The sequence below is a fragment of the Lampris incognitus genome, chromosome 13 (genome assembly GCF_029633865.1).
Source record: "Lampris incognitus isolate fLamInc1 chromosome 13, fLamInc1.hap2, whole genome shotgun sequence".
NCBI lineage: Eukaryota > Metazoa > Chordata > Actinopteri > Lampriformes > Lampridae > Lampris > Lampris incognitus.
The window spans coordinates 16,254,134-16,271,352 of NC_079223.1; the positions used below are offsets into that span (position 1 = coordinate 16,254,134).

Consider the following 17,219-nt stretch of genomic DNA (forward strand, 5'->3'; position numbering starts at 1 on the left):
ACATGACTATAACAGCAAACAAGCCAACATGTAGCTAACGAGATACCATCTGCTCCCTTGTTAGGGACACCCATTAGTTATAGAAATATACCTTTCTGTGCGTTTAGGTTCAGACTTTTCTTCTTCTCGGCTAGTATACCAGCACACAAAGTCTTCATCGACCACAAAATATACCTACCTCCACATTAATGGTCTTGAAGTCGGGGTGTACTGGCAGCCAGGTGATATTGGTTTGGTCGTTGAAGCCTGCGTTCTTATCACCGCTCCATTGCATTGGAGACCGCTGGGGATCCCGACTAGCGCTCTGCCATGAAAGGAAAGGAGAAAGTCTGAACCTAATACAGTATACACGTGCACATTTGCAATGTGCCTCTGTCTCCCTGTCCATGTCAGTGTGTATGAGGTCCTGTTCAGTGTTGTACTGTGTCTGTCAGCATATGTGTTCTTATATCTCTCAATGGGTCTGCACACCTCAAGAATCCATTAATTGTCCCTTGTGAAGATAAATCATTCTTGTACTGTTCTTCATAGCAAAACTGAGCAGTTATTAAGCTTGGATCATAGAGTTGTTTTGTGTTGATGTTTGATTACCACCGAAGCGTAAGGTCATGTTACCTTTTGTCTCATACTTCATACATCAATCTGGTATTATGTAATACATCAGCCTCAATTAACCAGGTCAGACTTTTTGTGGCAGATTTAAATTACTCTGCGGGATGTGTGTGTGTGTGTGTGTATATATATATATATATATATATATATATATATATATATATATATATATATGTGTGTGATTAAGTGCATGCACTGTACTTACTGCATTGTATTTGCCAGCAGGGTCCTGTATCTGGCTTTGTGTAACATTGATGTTCTCCATGCCGATCTCCTCACCATAGTAGGTGGTGGGCGTGCCTGGCAGGGTCAGCAGCAGCATATTGACCACCCGTGCATAATTTCTTCCAGCACTGGAAGCAATTCGAGGCTTGTCATGGTTTCCTACCTGAAGAGGAGAGAGAGAGATTGGGAGGTATGAGTTGGAAGGGTAAGGAAGTGAGAAAGACAGGAGGAGAAAAGCGTTTAGGAGAAAACAGTGGGAGGAAGCTCAGACAGGTATAAGCGTAGGGTGAATCTTTATGAATTTCAATTCAAATACTTAAATTTTAAGGTTTTAAAGCCGTGTATGTATGTATGTGTATGTATAATCCCCCCACCTTTTCTCCCCAATTGTATCCGGCAAATTACCCACCCCATTCTTCCGAGCCATCCCGGTTGCTGCTCCACCCCCTCTGCTGATCCGGGGAGGGCTGCAGACTACCACACGTCTCCTCCACTACATGTGGAGTTGCCAGCCACTTCTTTTCACCTGAAAGTGAGGCGTTTCGCCAGGGGGACGTAGCGCATGGGAGGCTCACACTATTCCCCCCAGTTCCCCCTCCCCCTCGAACAGGCACCCCGACCGACCAGAGGAGGCGCTAGTGCAGCGACCAGGACACATACCCACATCTGGCTTCCCACCCATGGACATGGCCAATTGTGTCTGTAGGGACCCCTGACCAAGCCGGAGGTAACACAGGGATTCGAACCGGGAATCCCCTTGTTGGTAGGCAACGGAATAGACCATCACGCTACCCGAACACCTGCCAAATGTGTCTTTTTTAGCAAGGTCATTTCTCGTTAACAGTTATTTCAGACTTTTCATGCATCTGAACAAGTTTATTTAAATTTTATCTACAGAGGCTTTGTGTTTGGATGACTTAGGTTATCATGTATTCTAGCTCACAAGGGTCAGACAGTTAACCTACACATAAAGAAGTCACTTTCACTCAGAGGCCATCGACTTCCAATTGCATTTAGTGGATAGGAAAATCAAATGCAACAGGAAGTATGAGGCAGAGGAAGAAAAAAAAAGGGATGACACTTAAACATAAAAAAAAAGGTCCTGGGCCGATTTCGAACCTGAGGCAGCGCCTGAGCAGCCAAGTTAAATGCTTTGCTGTTCGGCCACAGGAACACCCATAATAGCCTTCCACCAGAGAGGTTATGTTTTTTAACCTGGTTTGTCAGCAAGACATCTCAGAAATGGATGAATGGATCCTCACAGAATTTCATGAGCAGGTGGTTACTGGCCAGAGGAACAATTCATTAGATCTTGGTGAAATTCCTTCTTTTTTTTTGGGTGGGGCCTTTTCTCCCCAATTATATTCGGCCAATTACCCCACTCTTCCAAGCCGTCCCAGTCACTGCTCCACCCCCTCTGCCAATCCAGGGAATGCTGCAGACTACCACATGCCTCCTCCGATACATGTGGAGTCACCAGCCGCTTTTCACCTGACAGTGAGGAGTTTCGCCAGGGGGATGTAGCACGTGGGAGGATCATGCTATTACCCCCAGTTCCCCCTCCCCCCTGACCAGGCACCCCGACCGCCCAGAGGAGGCGCTAGTGCAGCGACCAGGACACATACCCACATACGGCTTCCCACCCACAGACACGGCCAATTGTGTCTGTAGGGACGCCCGACCAAGCCAGAGGTAACAAAATTCCCTTTACTTTTGAAGTTATTGTGTTGATTTTCTTAAGTTAAACCCATAAAAATAAATGTCAGAATATTTGAAATCTTAAATAGAGAGAGCTGATGATGCTTGTAATTCAGTTCACAATGCCAATTGAAATCACCATAACCACTTCTCAAACACTTTCATCCAGCCTACATGTTTTCAGTGGGACATCCACCAGGGAGGTGTAATAACTAGAAAGTAAGGGTGTAGGATGCTGTTAAAGGGGAACTCTTCAGCCTTGACAGAGGGTTGTGCTTTGTGAGTGCTTCTGTTTCTAGTTTCTAACAATTTATTATTTAGAGAGCTCATACAATGAAGTCTGACATCAACTCACCACCCAGTTGGGCCACTGACCCTCAGGCATGTTGGCCATCCAGAGGTCGACCAGACGATGAACCCAAAAGCCACTGGTGTTGTGAGGCAGGTCAAGCAGGTAAAAGTTGAAGGGGAAGTCGCTCTCTTTAACCTGCGGCGTGCCATAGTACATCATGGTCTTGTCCACCTCATGGTAATCGTAGGACTCCGTCACCATGAACCTGGCAATGGGACAGACAGGAGGCAGTGTTTAGCAAACTGCTTCTCAGCCATAAGCAGCCACCGTTCAACCAGTGGGACAGTTAGCTTGTAGAAGCGGTGAACCCTTCGGAATGCTAAGGGAGCACGTCTATGTTCCCTCAACCCTATTTCATTGAACTTATCTAAATTTAACCTAACCTACCTTAACCTCAACCTCTACCTCAACCCAACGCTAAACTTAACCCAATGCTAACCTTAACTGATAGCTTACCTTAACCGATAGCTAACCTTAACCGATCGCTAACCTATTTGATAGCTAACCCACAGGGCTGAGGAAACATGGGGCTGACCCCTGGGGGATAGGAAGTGTCTTTGGAAACACATCTGTGTTGGAGACTTGAGTTTCATTTGGCTTCAGTGGGATATTTTATATGTAAAGTAGAAACTGTCCAAGGCTACACAGTTTACACTTGTCATGCCTGAATCTCAAAAAATTTGACTTTGGCTAAAATTGTCATAGGACCAAACCCACTTGCATTGTGAACTGACCTCTATGCCATCTGGATGCAGTTCAGCCATGGTACGCATACAAGCTGTATGAAGAGATGACTCAAAGTAATGCTGACACTGATCAGATGTAAACAGGATGGGAGACACAGAAGGGTGTGGACATAGTTACGTGATTTCATAAAACCTGCTTTTAAGGAATCAGACCTCAGAAATAAACTAGCCAAAGTCAGCAATAAGCATATTGACTTATTCTGTCTGCCTTTACAGTATGAGTTGACATAGACAATATGGCAAATTTATTTATTTATTTATTTTGTCTGCGTGGTGATGCTGGTTGCGTGGCTCGGGTCCTGGGCCGTTCCGGTGGCATCCTCCTCATCATTTTCTTCATATATTTTATAATTCTGCTATCCTCTTTAAATGTTGTATTCTGTAAATTGTGTACACACAACATCCATTGCACGTTGTCCATCTTGGGAATGAGATCCCTCCTCTGTTGCTCTCCCTGAGGTTTCTTCCTATTTTTTCTCCTTGCTAAAGGTTTTTTTTTTTTTTTAGGGAGTTGTTCCTTATGTGATGCGAGGGTCTAAGGACAGGATGCTGTATTGCTGTAAAGCCCCGAGGCAAATTTTTAGCTTGTGATATTGGACTATACAAATAAAATTGACTTGACTTAAATGTATACAGTGGTTTATGTGTTGTACAGTTCCCATACCTGTATCTGCCAGGTTCACGGCTGTAGATGTCCATCTCTGCCCTCCATTCCCTCAGCAGGTCATGTAGCCCCAGCTGACTGGTGGTGTAGTCATGGTGGAGGTGCCACTCCGAGTTTATAGACTCCTACAAGTGCCAAGGAATATAAAATGGGTATCGATGAAGGTTGAACTAAGTTGTAACAATTGCCGAGTGAGGCTGTGATCATGTTCAAGATCCATGACTGAGGTGGTCAGCTGAGGGTTCTGATTTTCAATGTAGAAGGAAGGTCAACATTCAATCAACACTAAATTCAAATACTAACTGAACTAACCTTTATTAAAGCTCGTTTTAGAACGGTTAAGGTGAAAATGCAGCTTCTTACAGCAAACCTGAAGGTAAAGTTGCAGGCTTCACAACTAAAGGTTACTACTACTACTTTCGGCTGCTCCCATTAGGGGTCGCTACAGCGGATCATCTGTTTCCATCTCTTCCTGTCCTCTGCATCTTCCTCTGTCACCCCAGCCACCTGCATGTCTTCCCTCACCACAACCATAAACTTCCTCTTTGGCCTTCCTCTTTTCCACAAACATCATAGTCCATGGAGACTCCTGCCTGATCCCGTCCATCAACCTGTCCATCACCATTGCAAACAAGAAAGGGCTCAGAGTCAGTCCTTGATGTAATCCCACCTCCACCTTGAACCCATCTTTCATTCCAACCTCACTACTGTCACACTGCCCTCATACACATCATGCACCACTCCTACATACTTCTCTGCCACTTCCGACTTCCTCATACAATACCACACCTCCTCTCTCAGTCCCCTCTCATATGCTTTCTCTCTAAATCCACAAAGACACAATGTAACTCCTTCTGGTCTTCTTTATACTTCTCCATCAACACTCTCAAGGTAAACATCATATCTGTGGTGCTCTTTCGTAGCATGAAACCATACTGCTGCTCACTAATCATCACCTCTACTCTTAACCTAGCTTCCACTACTCTTTCCCATATCTTCATGCTGTGGCTGATCAATTTTATACCTCTGTAGTTGCTACAGTTCTGCACATCGCCCTTATTCTTGAAAATTGATACCAGTACACTTCTTCTCCACTCCTCAGGCATCCTCTCACTTTCCAAGATTGTGTTAAACAATCTAGTTAAAAATTCCACTGCCATCATTCCTAATCACCTCCATGCATCCACAGGTATGTCATCTGGACCAACCAATCTGGAACATCTCATCCCATCTCATCTCATCATCAGCTGCTTCTCCGAGGTCGGGCTGCAGTAGCAGCAAACAGACATCCCTCTCCCCAGCAACGCTCTCCAGCTCCTCCTGGGGGATCCCAAGATGTTCCCAGGCCAGATTGAACATGTAGTCCCTCCAGCAAGTTCTGGTTCTACCCCGGGGTCTCCTCCCAGTTGGACGTGCCCGGAAAACCTCCAAAGGAAGGCGCATAGGAGGCCTCCTAATCAGATGCCCGAACCACCTCAACTGGCTCCTTTCAACGTGAAGGAGCAGCATATCCACTCCAAGCTCCCTCCGGATGTCCGAACTCCTCACCCTATCTCTAAGGCTGAGCCCAGACACCCTACGGAGGAAACTCATTTCAGCTGCTTGTATCCGCAATCTCACCCTTTTGGTCACTATCCAAAGCTCATGACCATAGGTGAGGGTTGGAACAAAGACTGACTGGTAAATTGAGAGCTTTGCCCTCTGGCTCAGCTCCCTCTTCACCAAAACGGTCCGGCACGACGTTCGCAATACTGTTGATGCTGCACCGAGCCGCCTGTCAATCTCCCACTCCATCCTACCCTCACTTGTGAACAAGACCCCGAGATGCTTGAACTCCTTCACTTGAGGCAACAACTCATCCCCAACCCGGAGGGAGCAATCCACCATTTTCCGGTAGAGAACCATGGCCTCAGACTTGGAGATGCTGATTCTCATCCCGGCCATTTCACACTTGGCTGCAAACCACTCCGGTGCACGCTAGAGGTCGCGTTCTGATGAAGCCAACAAAACCACATCATCTGCGAACAGCAGAGATGCAATTCTGAGGTTCCCAAAATGGACACACTCCTCACCTTGACTGTGCCTTGAGATCCTGTCCATGAATTGACCATTTGCAAAATTTCTTCAAATTGCATTTCCTCTGGTTAACCTTGCTTTGTCTGGTTTGGTAAAAAGGGTAAAAGAAAGACATTGCACTGCGGTCACTTTGAATAACCTGTATCTGTGTGACACCTTTAACACCATTTCCCTCATCTCTGACTGTCTTTTCACTGATGTAGCATTATCTATGTTGAGTTCCATCAAAGCCACTCTCTGTAGGTTTTGTTAAGAAAAAATCCACAATCTAGTGTAAATGTGTTAATAACTAGTACTGATTGTTGTGAGATATCAAGAATTGTTGGCAGAATATGTGCCGATACAGATCCTCAAATCTGAGAAGTACAGGTTGAAGACAGAATGGGAAATTAAGAGGCGGAGGAAATTAAGATTTGGTAAAATGGTGAAAAAAGAAGATAATTACTCACCAGAAGGATCTGGTGAGTAAACCATTCGGTCACAAGGTCAACAGCAATTACAATACTGATAGCATTACTTTGTTCTGGGTTCTTTTTAAAAAGCTGCCGCACATTACCTGATAAATCTGCAACCGCTATCCCGTCGAAATAAATATAACATGCTGATTCAAAACAAGACTACTTGTATTACTTGGGAAAAAACACAGATTTAACATCTAGTGGGGTTTTATAAACCTCAGCATTCAAGGTATCACAACAGACTAATCGGATCATTTTTAAAAAGCCTAAATATTACTGCTTTGGGTTGTGCCTTCGCAATGACTCCTGGTTGTTGTTAAATCCCCAGTGAAACAACCTTTTGTGTGTTATTGCTTAATCGTACCCAGGGCCGCCCATGGGAGGGGGGGGGCTTGAAATGGAGGCCAACAATAATCATGTTCATCCCAAATATAAGCAATGATAAAGGCAATACTTGCCATTGAGTGTGAACTGGTTAAACAGATGGACTTTCAAGACACTGCAAAGGATTTTGCTTCCAGTAAGACAAGAAAGACGGCTGTATAAGAGGCAAAGATGAAGCCTTAAGGTAAGAAGTTGCATTTCCTACTAAGAAATGTGTGGTGTAAGTGTAGCAGATCTTTGTTATCCTTGGTGTGTTTAATTGTGTCAAAGAGTTCTACTATTATATGTGTGTGTGTGTGTGTGCGTGTGTGTGTATGCCTATGTAGCCCCCGTTACTGGGTAAGTCTCAGTTTACATGTGTTTAGTAGGAGACTTTTTTTGGGGGGGGGGGCATTCACTGGACCTTTTCAGAGGCCCAGCCATTTCTGTGGACAGGCCTGATCGTACCAGGAGGACGGTCAGCCTGGGTGGAACACCGCAACCGCCAGCAAACCATTGAGTCGCCAGTCCATAGACCAGTCAGTGAGTCTTGAGTGTAACGCTGAAGCACATGGTAAATCTCACTGACTTGTTAATCCAGTGAAATATGCCTCTGTTCTGCTAATCGCTCCACGGTGAGAAATAACAGCTTACTCCACGGAACAAAGACTCTTACGATGGAGTTCAGATCTGCATGGAACAGCAATGCCATGTGATCAGCCACAGCGGCACATTCTCAGACCGGGATACTAGATGAACCCCAACCATCAGCCAAAAAAAAACTTTTTTTTTTAAATATTACAACGGCATGACTACAACATCCTAGCTGGAAATCTCCCACTCGCTTGTGGAAAGATGTGTTTGTTCTACCACTTCAGCGTTGTTCTCGTTTTTATGCTTGCCGCCACTTTAAACGTTCACTCTCGACTGTCAATTGCATTTAACTGTAGTCAGTTGTTTGTTTATCGCTGTTCAGTGGGATGTGTGATTGCAGATTATTTTAACTTTAACTGACAGTTTTCAGATAAATTCATCGCTGTCCTTTACTCAGATAGCGCGGGCGTTAATTTCTTAAGCCTTACCCACCATGTACTACGTGTCCAGCTTGCACGGTAGTTATATTTTCTGTTACCTGCACTGTTGAAGTCTTCATTGTTGTACTGTTTTGAGTCTGCATCGCACTCCAGACTACAATTTCCCCACAGGGATACAGTAAATAAAGTTAATCTTATCTTCGAACCGCCTCAAAAGGCCTACTTATGCGTGCTGTGCTGTTTTCTTATCTTTTGACAATAGAAGTCCGCACTCTGCCATGTAAGATGTTATAAAGCAGCAGGATTCTCTGGGAGATAAGTGGCTTCAGTCAGCGGTTATCTGCTAAACAGTGGTGATAAAGAGTCAAGTAATGGCCAAACAATGCAACAATACATCACAAAAAATGTGACAAAGAAAAAAAGACAGCTGACAAAACAGAACTGTGCGCTGCTGGCATTTCGAATTGCATTATTTTACCTTCTATGCCGGCTTTTATCAAGTACATATGAGCGGCTGGTGCTAACGGCTGCCATGAGAATACACGCCATCATTGAACATTGCACACCACTAAAGCCGGGCCTAAACACTTCCAATATACGTCTGATTATTCAGGGTTGCGTTATCGCAGTTATGGATGAGCCGATGGCTATCTCATTGTAAATGTGGTGTGATAGCCGTCAGTAATATATAATAAAATGAAAACTGTAACGATGTTCCTTCTCTGTTGAACGTTTCTTTTATCGCCTTTGCGTGACATATGGTTTGATCTGAGGCCGCCATTATTTCCCAACAGTTTGGGACCGTGGCTATGCGAAGCAACTCCCCAGTCTGAGTAGGGATGCCCCCCGAAACCCGGTTCTAAACGGGAACCGGTTCTAAATTAGTAAAAACCGGAGCATTTTTAAGATCCGACGTTTTCGGTTCTGCTATTGGTAGTCGGTAGGTACTCGAGAAATCATGGAGTGGGATTTATATTGTGGCAATTGTGTTTTTCGAAGAATTTAAACGTCGCGAACATAAATCTTGTTTGCCGTTTTCTCCATCTCTCTGTCTCTCTCTCTTACTGCGCGAGGGGCGGGGCTGTGCTGTGCTCCACACACTCGCTCACACACGCACAGACAGCTCTGCTCAAGTGCTCATCATGGCGGAGAGAACTAAACGTTCAAAAGTTTGGGTATATTTTTCAAAAGTCGATGACAACAACGCTCGTTGCCACAAGTGCAACAAATCATTTGCCAGTAAGGGTGGCAATACAAGCAATCTGTCGAAACATCTTTTGTCGAAACATGGTATTAATCTGCAGAAATGCGGCGTTTTCCACTGCTTTGCTCATAGTGTTCCATCCACGTCCACTGCAGGTAAGCCGTATGAGCCATAGATACGGAGCTAGCTAGGCTAATAACGAATTATTACGAATAGGCCAATAAATAAAATATAATTGCTTAGCTAATTGTTTAGCTACAAATATATAAACCATAGATACGGAGCTAGCTAGGCTAATAACGAATTATTACGAATAGGCCAATACATAAAATATAATTACTAAGCTAATTGTTTAGCTACAAATATATAAGCCATAGATACGGAGTTAGCTAGGCTAATAGCCGGGGACACTATAAGTCAGGAGAGATCACGACTCCTGCCGGAGAAGGCAGATATGTTGATTTTTCTGCAGAAGAACTGTTAGGATAATGTTCTAGGTTCTTGTTTGTTTGAACTTCCGTTAGCCTTTTGCTGTAAAAATTTATTTTTAATATATTTTTTTTCTTTATCTTTATTTACTTTTATTTTTTATCTTATTTGTTGTTGTTGAATGTTGATTATAAAGTGTATAATTCAGACGCATTTAAAACATTGCTGCTGCTGTTGCTGCTGAATAAATAATATTTGTTTATATTTATATAAAGTTATATAATAGAATAATAAAGCAATGTCGATTCTGTTCTTGTCTTTTTTCTTGCATAATCATCAAAAAGAACCGATACGAGTATCGATAAAGTACCGAACCGATAAGCAGTACCGATAAGAGTAGTAGTATCGATAAAATCCTAACGATACCCATCCCTAAGTCTGAGTATCTGTGGTTCTTCTGTACATGTACATATTTGTGTACATTTGGCTCACAAAGTTTTTTTGTGTTTTTTTAATTTCCTCCTTTTTCTCCCCCAGTTGTACCCAGCCAATTACCCCACTCTCCCGAGCCGTCCCGTCGCTGCTCCACCCCCTCTGCTGATTTGGGGAGGGCTGCAGGTTACCACATGCCTCCTCTGATACATGTGGAGTCGCCAGTCGCTTCTTTTCACCTGACAGTGAGGAATTTCGCCAGGGGGATGTAGCGCGCAGAAGAATCAGAGAATCACGCTACCCCCCCCCCTCCCCGAACAGGCACCCCAACCGACAAGAGGAGGCGCTAGTGCAGCGACCAGGACACATACCCACATCCGGCTTCTCACCCGCAGACACGGCCAATTGTGTCTGTAAGGACGCCCGACCAAGCCGGCGGTAACACGGGGGACTTGAAGTGCCGATCCCTGTGTTGCTAGGCAACGGAATAGACCGCCACGCCACCCGAATGTCCAAGCTGACAAAGTTTTGGTGATTAACAGTTAGCCCCCATCCCTACAAAATGAAAACGGCATCTAAATGTTGCTTTCTTCTTCTTCGCTGATCTTATGTGTGTCCAGCAGCATCTCTGAGTGCACGTCACTGGAGGTTCGCTTGGTTCCGCATTAGGCACCTCCCTTCTGCAAAAGGATATTGTGGTGTACCGTGCATGAACCAGCACCTGTTTTGCTATCCAAGATCACTCCTGTTCAAATGGCAGATAAGAGAAGACATCCTCCCCCAGCTTTGATTGCCAGATGTCAACTTTAAACAGTGAAAGAGAGTTCCCCAGCAGAGGGACAGTGACAATTAAAAGCCTAGCGGCGGGAAACCATCAGCTACAAAAAGCGCGACGACAGCTGGAGCAGACCGTGGCGTGTAGCCGAGCTAGACTTTGACGTTTGACGCAAGTCATGAGGTGCCCGAGACAAAACTCACGGGCGGTTGGTGTGGGTCCACCTGCGGTTCGTCTCTCAGGTGTGCGGCCTCGAAGAGGTGCTTCACTGCATCCATGCGGAAACCGTCCACTCCCTTTCCAAGCCAGAAGCGAATGATGTCCTAAAAAAGGGAGCACGCAAAAAATATATATACATAAATAAATAAATGTAAACTACTAATAAGACACGTTAGCCCCTAGCTAACGGGTCTGAACCTTTAGCCGAGCGGTTAGTGACGTCGCCTTGTGGTGCAGTACGCCACATGTCGAATCCCGCACCGGGCAAGAAAATAACCGGTCACATAAACATGAGACGGTGAATAATAACCGCAGGAGGGTAACGAGGGGGAGAGCATTTGACTGTACTCGTTTGTGCTCCCGTTCCAGTGGTACACTGAAAAAGTGAATCTCAATCGATTTCCCTCAGTTTTGTTTATTTTTCGTCTACTGCTACAGAGGACCGTATATGCACACGAACGCATCCCAAGTCTATATTGGTCTGCACGTCCCATTGTACAACAAAACAAGACAAGGTGTCTATATGCACGCTCAATAATCCAGGTGAGGAAATCAAAGAAAGGTGAATCAGTTCACCTGGACACAATGTTTATTGAGAAAAATGTCTCATTACTCGTCTTTGTATAAATGTATTTCTAGTTTTTCCCCTTACCCCACCATTAACCCAGTGGCATATGGCCGGAACTCTTGCCAAATAACTCCCCTGGCTCACGTTTCCACAGGAAGGAGATAGTCGTAACACCAGCTTCCTTCAAACGCGCGTCGGCTGCTCTCGCTGTTTTACACGCTGAAGCCTCGCATGGATTGCATCCCCTTCAGGCCGCGAAGGAGACGTAGGGAGAATGCTTTCGGTTGCTTGGCTGCAGGCGCCCGGATGGGCCAGAGGGGTCGCTGGAGAGCGACGAGTCCCGGAACACTACACCTATCTACACCCACTATCCCTCGGGTAAGGGTGGCCTAATGAATGCCTTACCCCGTGGACGCTCTGGCCGCGACCGGTTACGGCGAGTCTGGGATACGAACCTCCCAGTCACGTGATCATTACTCATGTAAGTGACGTCTTCTGTCTCAACTGACTGCAGGTATCTATCCCCACCCTTATAAACAACACAGTGGCATAATGACCCAAACCAACGATCGGTTTCATATGCAAATTGCCGTGACCGTTAACTGGAGTTTCAATGGCCATGTGTATTATTCACAGAGGATTTGGGAATGGTTGCAATCACAGCATCGTAAGATGGTGACACACGTACTCTTAGACACCCCCCCCCCCGTTATGTCCAGATGAACTAGTAAAACTTTCTGGGAAAACAGAGAAGGGTTACTCATTTAAAGGTAATGTGAAGAAGTTGGCAACCAACCATTTTAACAACTAAATACAAAACTGAGTATCTGGTTGTCAGCAACTATTACTTATAAACAGAAAGGGAGAAAAACATAGATGCTGTAATCCCCCCCCCCCGTTTTCTCCCCAATTGTACTTGGCCAATTACCCTATTTTCCGAGCCAATCCGGGGAGGGCTGCAGACTACCATATGACTCCTCCGATACATGCGGAGTCATCAGCCGCTTCTTTTCACCTGACAGTGAGGGGTTTCGCAAGGGGGACGTAGCGCGTGGGAGGATCACTCTACTCCCCCCCGCCCTGAACAGGTGCCCTGACCGACTAGAGGAGGCGCTGGTGCAGCAACCAGGGCACACACCAACATCCGGCTTCCCACCCGCAGAGACGGCCAATTGTGTCTGTGTCTGTAGGGACGCCCGACCAAGCCGGAGGTAACACGGGGATTCGACCCGGCGATCCCTGTGTTGAGCGGCAACGGAATAGACCGCCACACCACCCAGACGCCCCCACATAGAACATTTAATAGGCAACATAAACGGTTTTAGTCACAAGTCAGTTGTACAGAGAAAGTAAACCTCGTGACTTGCATGTGAATAAAAACAATGGCGAGGGCCTTGAAGGAGTCCCATAAAGAGAGAGTTAAAAAAAGACAGAGAGCGAGTGGGTGTGCGAGTTACAGCCTTACAATTATCTCTTGGCGAACATGTGGGTTTCTGAAGTTGAGGTCTGGCTGCTCTTTGAGGAACTGGTGCAGGTAGCACTGTCCTCTAACGTCATCATAGGTCCATGACGAGTTTCCAAACACACTCACCTAAGAGGGAGATATGAAAAAAAGAAAGAGGAAGAGAAAATAGTGAGTTTTGAGGGGTATTTGGTGGCTGTAAAGGGGGGGGGCATTGCTCTTGTCAAAGCAACTTGCTTTACACATCTGCCTGTTAACTCTGGAATATAGGGAAGACAGATGTGGACCTACATGGCAGACAGACACAGCCAGCTATGTACGAACCCAGTTGTTTGGCAGCGCGGTTGCATTGCAGTCGGTCCACACATAGTAGTCCTTGTAGTGTTCGTCTCTGGTGCGGCTCAGGTTGAACCAGTGGTGGCGATCGCTGGTGTGGTTGGGAATGAAGTCCATGATTAACTTCAGACCTGAAGGCGATGGGGGAGGCGAAAGGGTAATCAGGTGGACAGACTAAAGTTTAGCAGGGTAAGATACGCAGATCCTGATATAGAAAACAGCAGAACTTCAAACGACACAGTTCTAGTACATAACGACAACAGAGTTTTACCGAATACACAGACAGAAAAAAAGAAGACATGGGATTGATGCAAGTAGGGTGAGTCTCTTTTTGCTCAGCCCATCCTCCACAAGAAGGTCAGAGGATGGGGTCAGCTACAGCAACGGCTCCCATGGAGCTGGTAGGGATTCAGCATCTTGTCGGTTCACCTGGCGGATGCTTACAGACACAACTAACTGACTGAGCCCATGTCTCTCCAACCTCCAACTATAATGTGCCACGCATGGAAATGGAGAATTTCGCCGGGCACTGTAATCCAAGTTACAGGGAGGCTGAGGTTGGTGGTTCAAATGAGCTGGGAAGCTCTGTGCTGTAATGGACTATGTCGAGCAGGTGTGCTTTCTAAGTTCGGTATCGATATGGTGATCTTGGGGGAGTCTGAAACCACCAGATCGTCTAAGCAGAGGTGAACCGGCCCAGGTCGGAAATGGAGAATTTCTTAAATGGAAATCCGTATGAAACCCTTCCCATCCCACACATTCATGCAGCCATACAACCCCCCACACACACACACATACACATGCACACAAACAAGCACTTATCTGATCACCAGCCTGCCCCAACTGCATACCTTTGTTATGCATTTCAGCCAGAAGCTCTTCAAAGTCCTGCATCGTTCCAAAGAGTGGGTCGATGGCCATGAAGTCTTCCACGTCATAGCCAAAGTCTCTCATGGGAGAGCGGTAGAAGGGACTGATCCAGACCGACTTGATGTTTAGGTACTGAAAGTAATCCAGCTTCTCTTGGATACCTGCCAATGAAATAATGAGGAATGAAAGGCAGAGTAAATATGGGGGGGGGGCTGCAGTGGATGTGCAGCAGAAGTTTGGTCATATAAAGAAAGAAACCTGTATTCTCAGTATGGGGGCGTGAGGGGTTTCACTAAAAAAAATTCTACACTGCTACACTAGACTTGATTCACAGATGTAGTTTTTGATGATTTAGACAGAAAGGGAAGCTTAGTAGTTGTAAAAAAACAACAACAATTGTAGCTGCTGCATTAAGCAGCCAAAAATAAGCAAAGAAATCATAGTTTCAGGGACGTTATGTTTTATTTGTGCAGATTCCTTCATTTCCCCTGTCACCATTATGTGAACAAGAATGGAGTGTGCACTAAAATGAGTCATAAACACATTCACTGCGACACTATGCTCCTATGATCATTATCCAATCTCATAGCAAAGGCAGAGTGTATCAATTGTTCATGTGTACAAATGTGTTCTTACACACCCATAGGATGTTTTTAGCCCTGAAGTTTGGCTCAGAGACCAGTGCAGAACCTGGGTAACCCCGGACTGTAGACACCAGCTGGCTAACACTGATGTCGTTGCCAGCCTAGGTGATGGCTCGTTGCATTAGGTAGACAATAGATGTTAGGGGGAAGGAATTGCAAATAACCATCAGGCTTTGAGGTGCCCGGGTCCAACACGGGGGTCAGCGGTTCAAATCCTCATGTTACCTCCGGCTTGGTCGGGCGTCTCTACAGACACAATTGGCCGTGTCTGCGGGTGGGAAACCGGAAGTGAAGAGTGGGGTAATTGGCCGAGTACAATTGGGGAGAAAAAAAGGGGGGGGGCCATCTGGCTTTGCTTCTAACTGTCAGACAATCATGACAGCTAATAAGAAAAATTCCATGGGTGTGTATGAATACATTTGTACATATAAAGGATTGCTGAATGAGGGCCGTGCACAAAATCCCTAATCTCCTACCTGAGCTATACCTAAAGAAGTAAATGTTAGGGAATGGAGAAAATAAGTGGCGATAAACTGATACATAGTGATAAAGTATACGCAAAATTAACTCTTTACCTCCACTGAGAGATTCAAACGAGTTAAAGGCACAATCTGTGACCCAAAAGTAAACAAAAGGGTAACCCCACTCCTGTAACTCAAAACAGACTTGGAGCCTCGGGTCTCTTAATACAAGGACTAACACTAATTCTGACTTTCTTTTTATTTTTTTTAATGGTTTCTGGTGACGTCCTCTCTTATGTCGTCTCGATCAATTTGAAGGTAACTACCGACAAATACATCCATTAATGCATTATAGATTTGGTGCATATGAGAGTAAACTATGGTTGAGGAGCTTGAGCACCCCCAATATTTTTGGCCCCCATCACCTCCAGTTCAGAAAAAAATACAACAAAATAGAACAAGATAAAATAAAATACTGACAATAAATACGCTTAGCTGATTATAAAGACGAGCAGACTAAAGGCTGAAATGAGATTTGTTTGGTTACCAACCCTCAAATAAAACAGCAATCAATCAAGTTGCATTTTATATAGAAAGCCAAACGTATGACGTCAGGCCGTGACGTCATTACACCACGTTCACAGGCAGGTAAATGAAAAACACCTGAGCAGTTAGTTTAGTTTTGGGTGTGCAGTAGGCTTCGTCTGCACATACAAACCCCCAAGCCACAGCTTTGGACACGTCTGTCCTTTCTCTCAAGATGAGCACCCGCAATCACGCTCCTACCGGGCCCCCTATACACGCGTCGTCGTACCTTTGAGATCTCCGACTCCGTCGCCGTCCGAGTCCCTGAAGGAGCGGGGGTACACCTGGTACACCGGGGACGCCTGCCACCAGCTCAGGCAGCGGGGGGACAGGGCGATGACCGTCACCGTCAGCGCCACCAGGGCCAGGGTACACGCCACCGTCAGCCAGAAGAGAATCTGCCGGGGCACCCTGTAGCGGGCCTGGCTGGAGTACAGCAGCAGCACCTCCTTGGGCATGCCCGCGTACGGCGCGATCTGCGCGTATTTGTCGTCGGCGCCCGTCTCCGGCGTGACCCCGGCGCGGTCCCTCCGGTCCCTGTCCCCGCCGGCGCTCTCATCGCCGCCTTCCTCGCTGAAGCCCGCGTTTTCGATCGACAACCCTAGCTCGATGCCGACGCTTCCCTGGAGGTCGTGTTCTTGGTTTTTCATTGCAAAAAAAAAAAGTAAGAAATTTTGTACAAATGCACGGAATTTAAAGTATGCTCATTTCCGAACTGGAGAGATGGCCGGATGTTAACAAGCAGCAACCCAAAGTTAAGAGTGAGAGGGTCAGAGTGCAGAACTCTCCTACACACCATTCCCACCTTCTCCACACCACACCACACCTCTCTCTCTCTCTCTCTCACCACCTCTCTCTCCACCACACACACACACACACACACACACGTTCCCTCTCTCCCCACACACGTGCTTTTCTGTCCTTGACTTGTGGCCTCGCTGACCACATTCATTCCCCAAACCTTAACCATCAGCACTACATGCCTAACCTTAACCTAAATTTAACC

At 45.9% G+C, this 17,219-nt stretch overlaps 1 protein-coding gene across 1 annotated transcript in view; it reads right to left on the reverse strand.

Annotated features, from left to right (window-relative positions):
- The window catches only part of slc3a1 (solute carrier family 3 member 1), a 17,668-nt gene extending 964 nt beyond the window's left edge, over positions 1-16,704 (reverse strand). The window contains exons 1-9 of the mRNA XM_056292081.1: positions 16,443-16,704; positions 14,505-14,684; positions 13,642-13,784; positions 13,321-13,446; positions 11,272-11,391; positions 4,298-4,422; positions 2,891-3,092; positions 818-1,000; positions 179-304 (exon numbers count right to left, since the gene is read on the reverse strand). Of these exons, the coding sequence (XP_056148056.1) occupies positions 179-304; positions 818-1,000; positions 2,891-3,092; positions 4,298-4,422; positions 11,272-11,391; positions 13,321-13,446; positions 13,642-13,784; positions 14,505-14,684; positions 16,443-16,671 (1,434 nt within the window). The 5' untranslated portion in view covers positions 16,672-16,704. The remainder of the gene's footprint in view (positions 1-178; positions 305-817; positions 1,001-2,890; positions 3,093-4,297; positions 4,423-11,271; positions 11,392-13,320; positions 13,447-13,641; positions 13,785-14,504; positions 14,685-16,442) is intronic.
- Between the last annotated feature and the right edge of the window lie 515 nt (positions 16,705-17,219).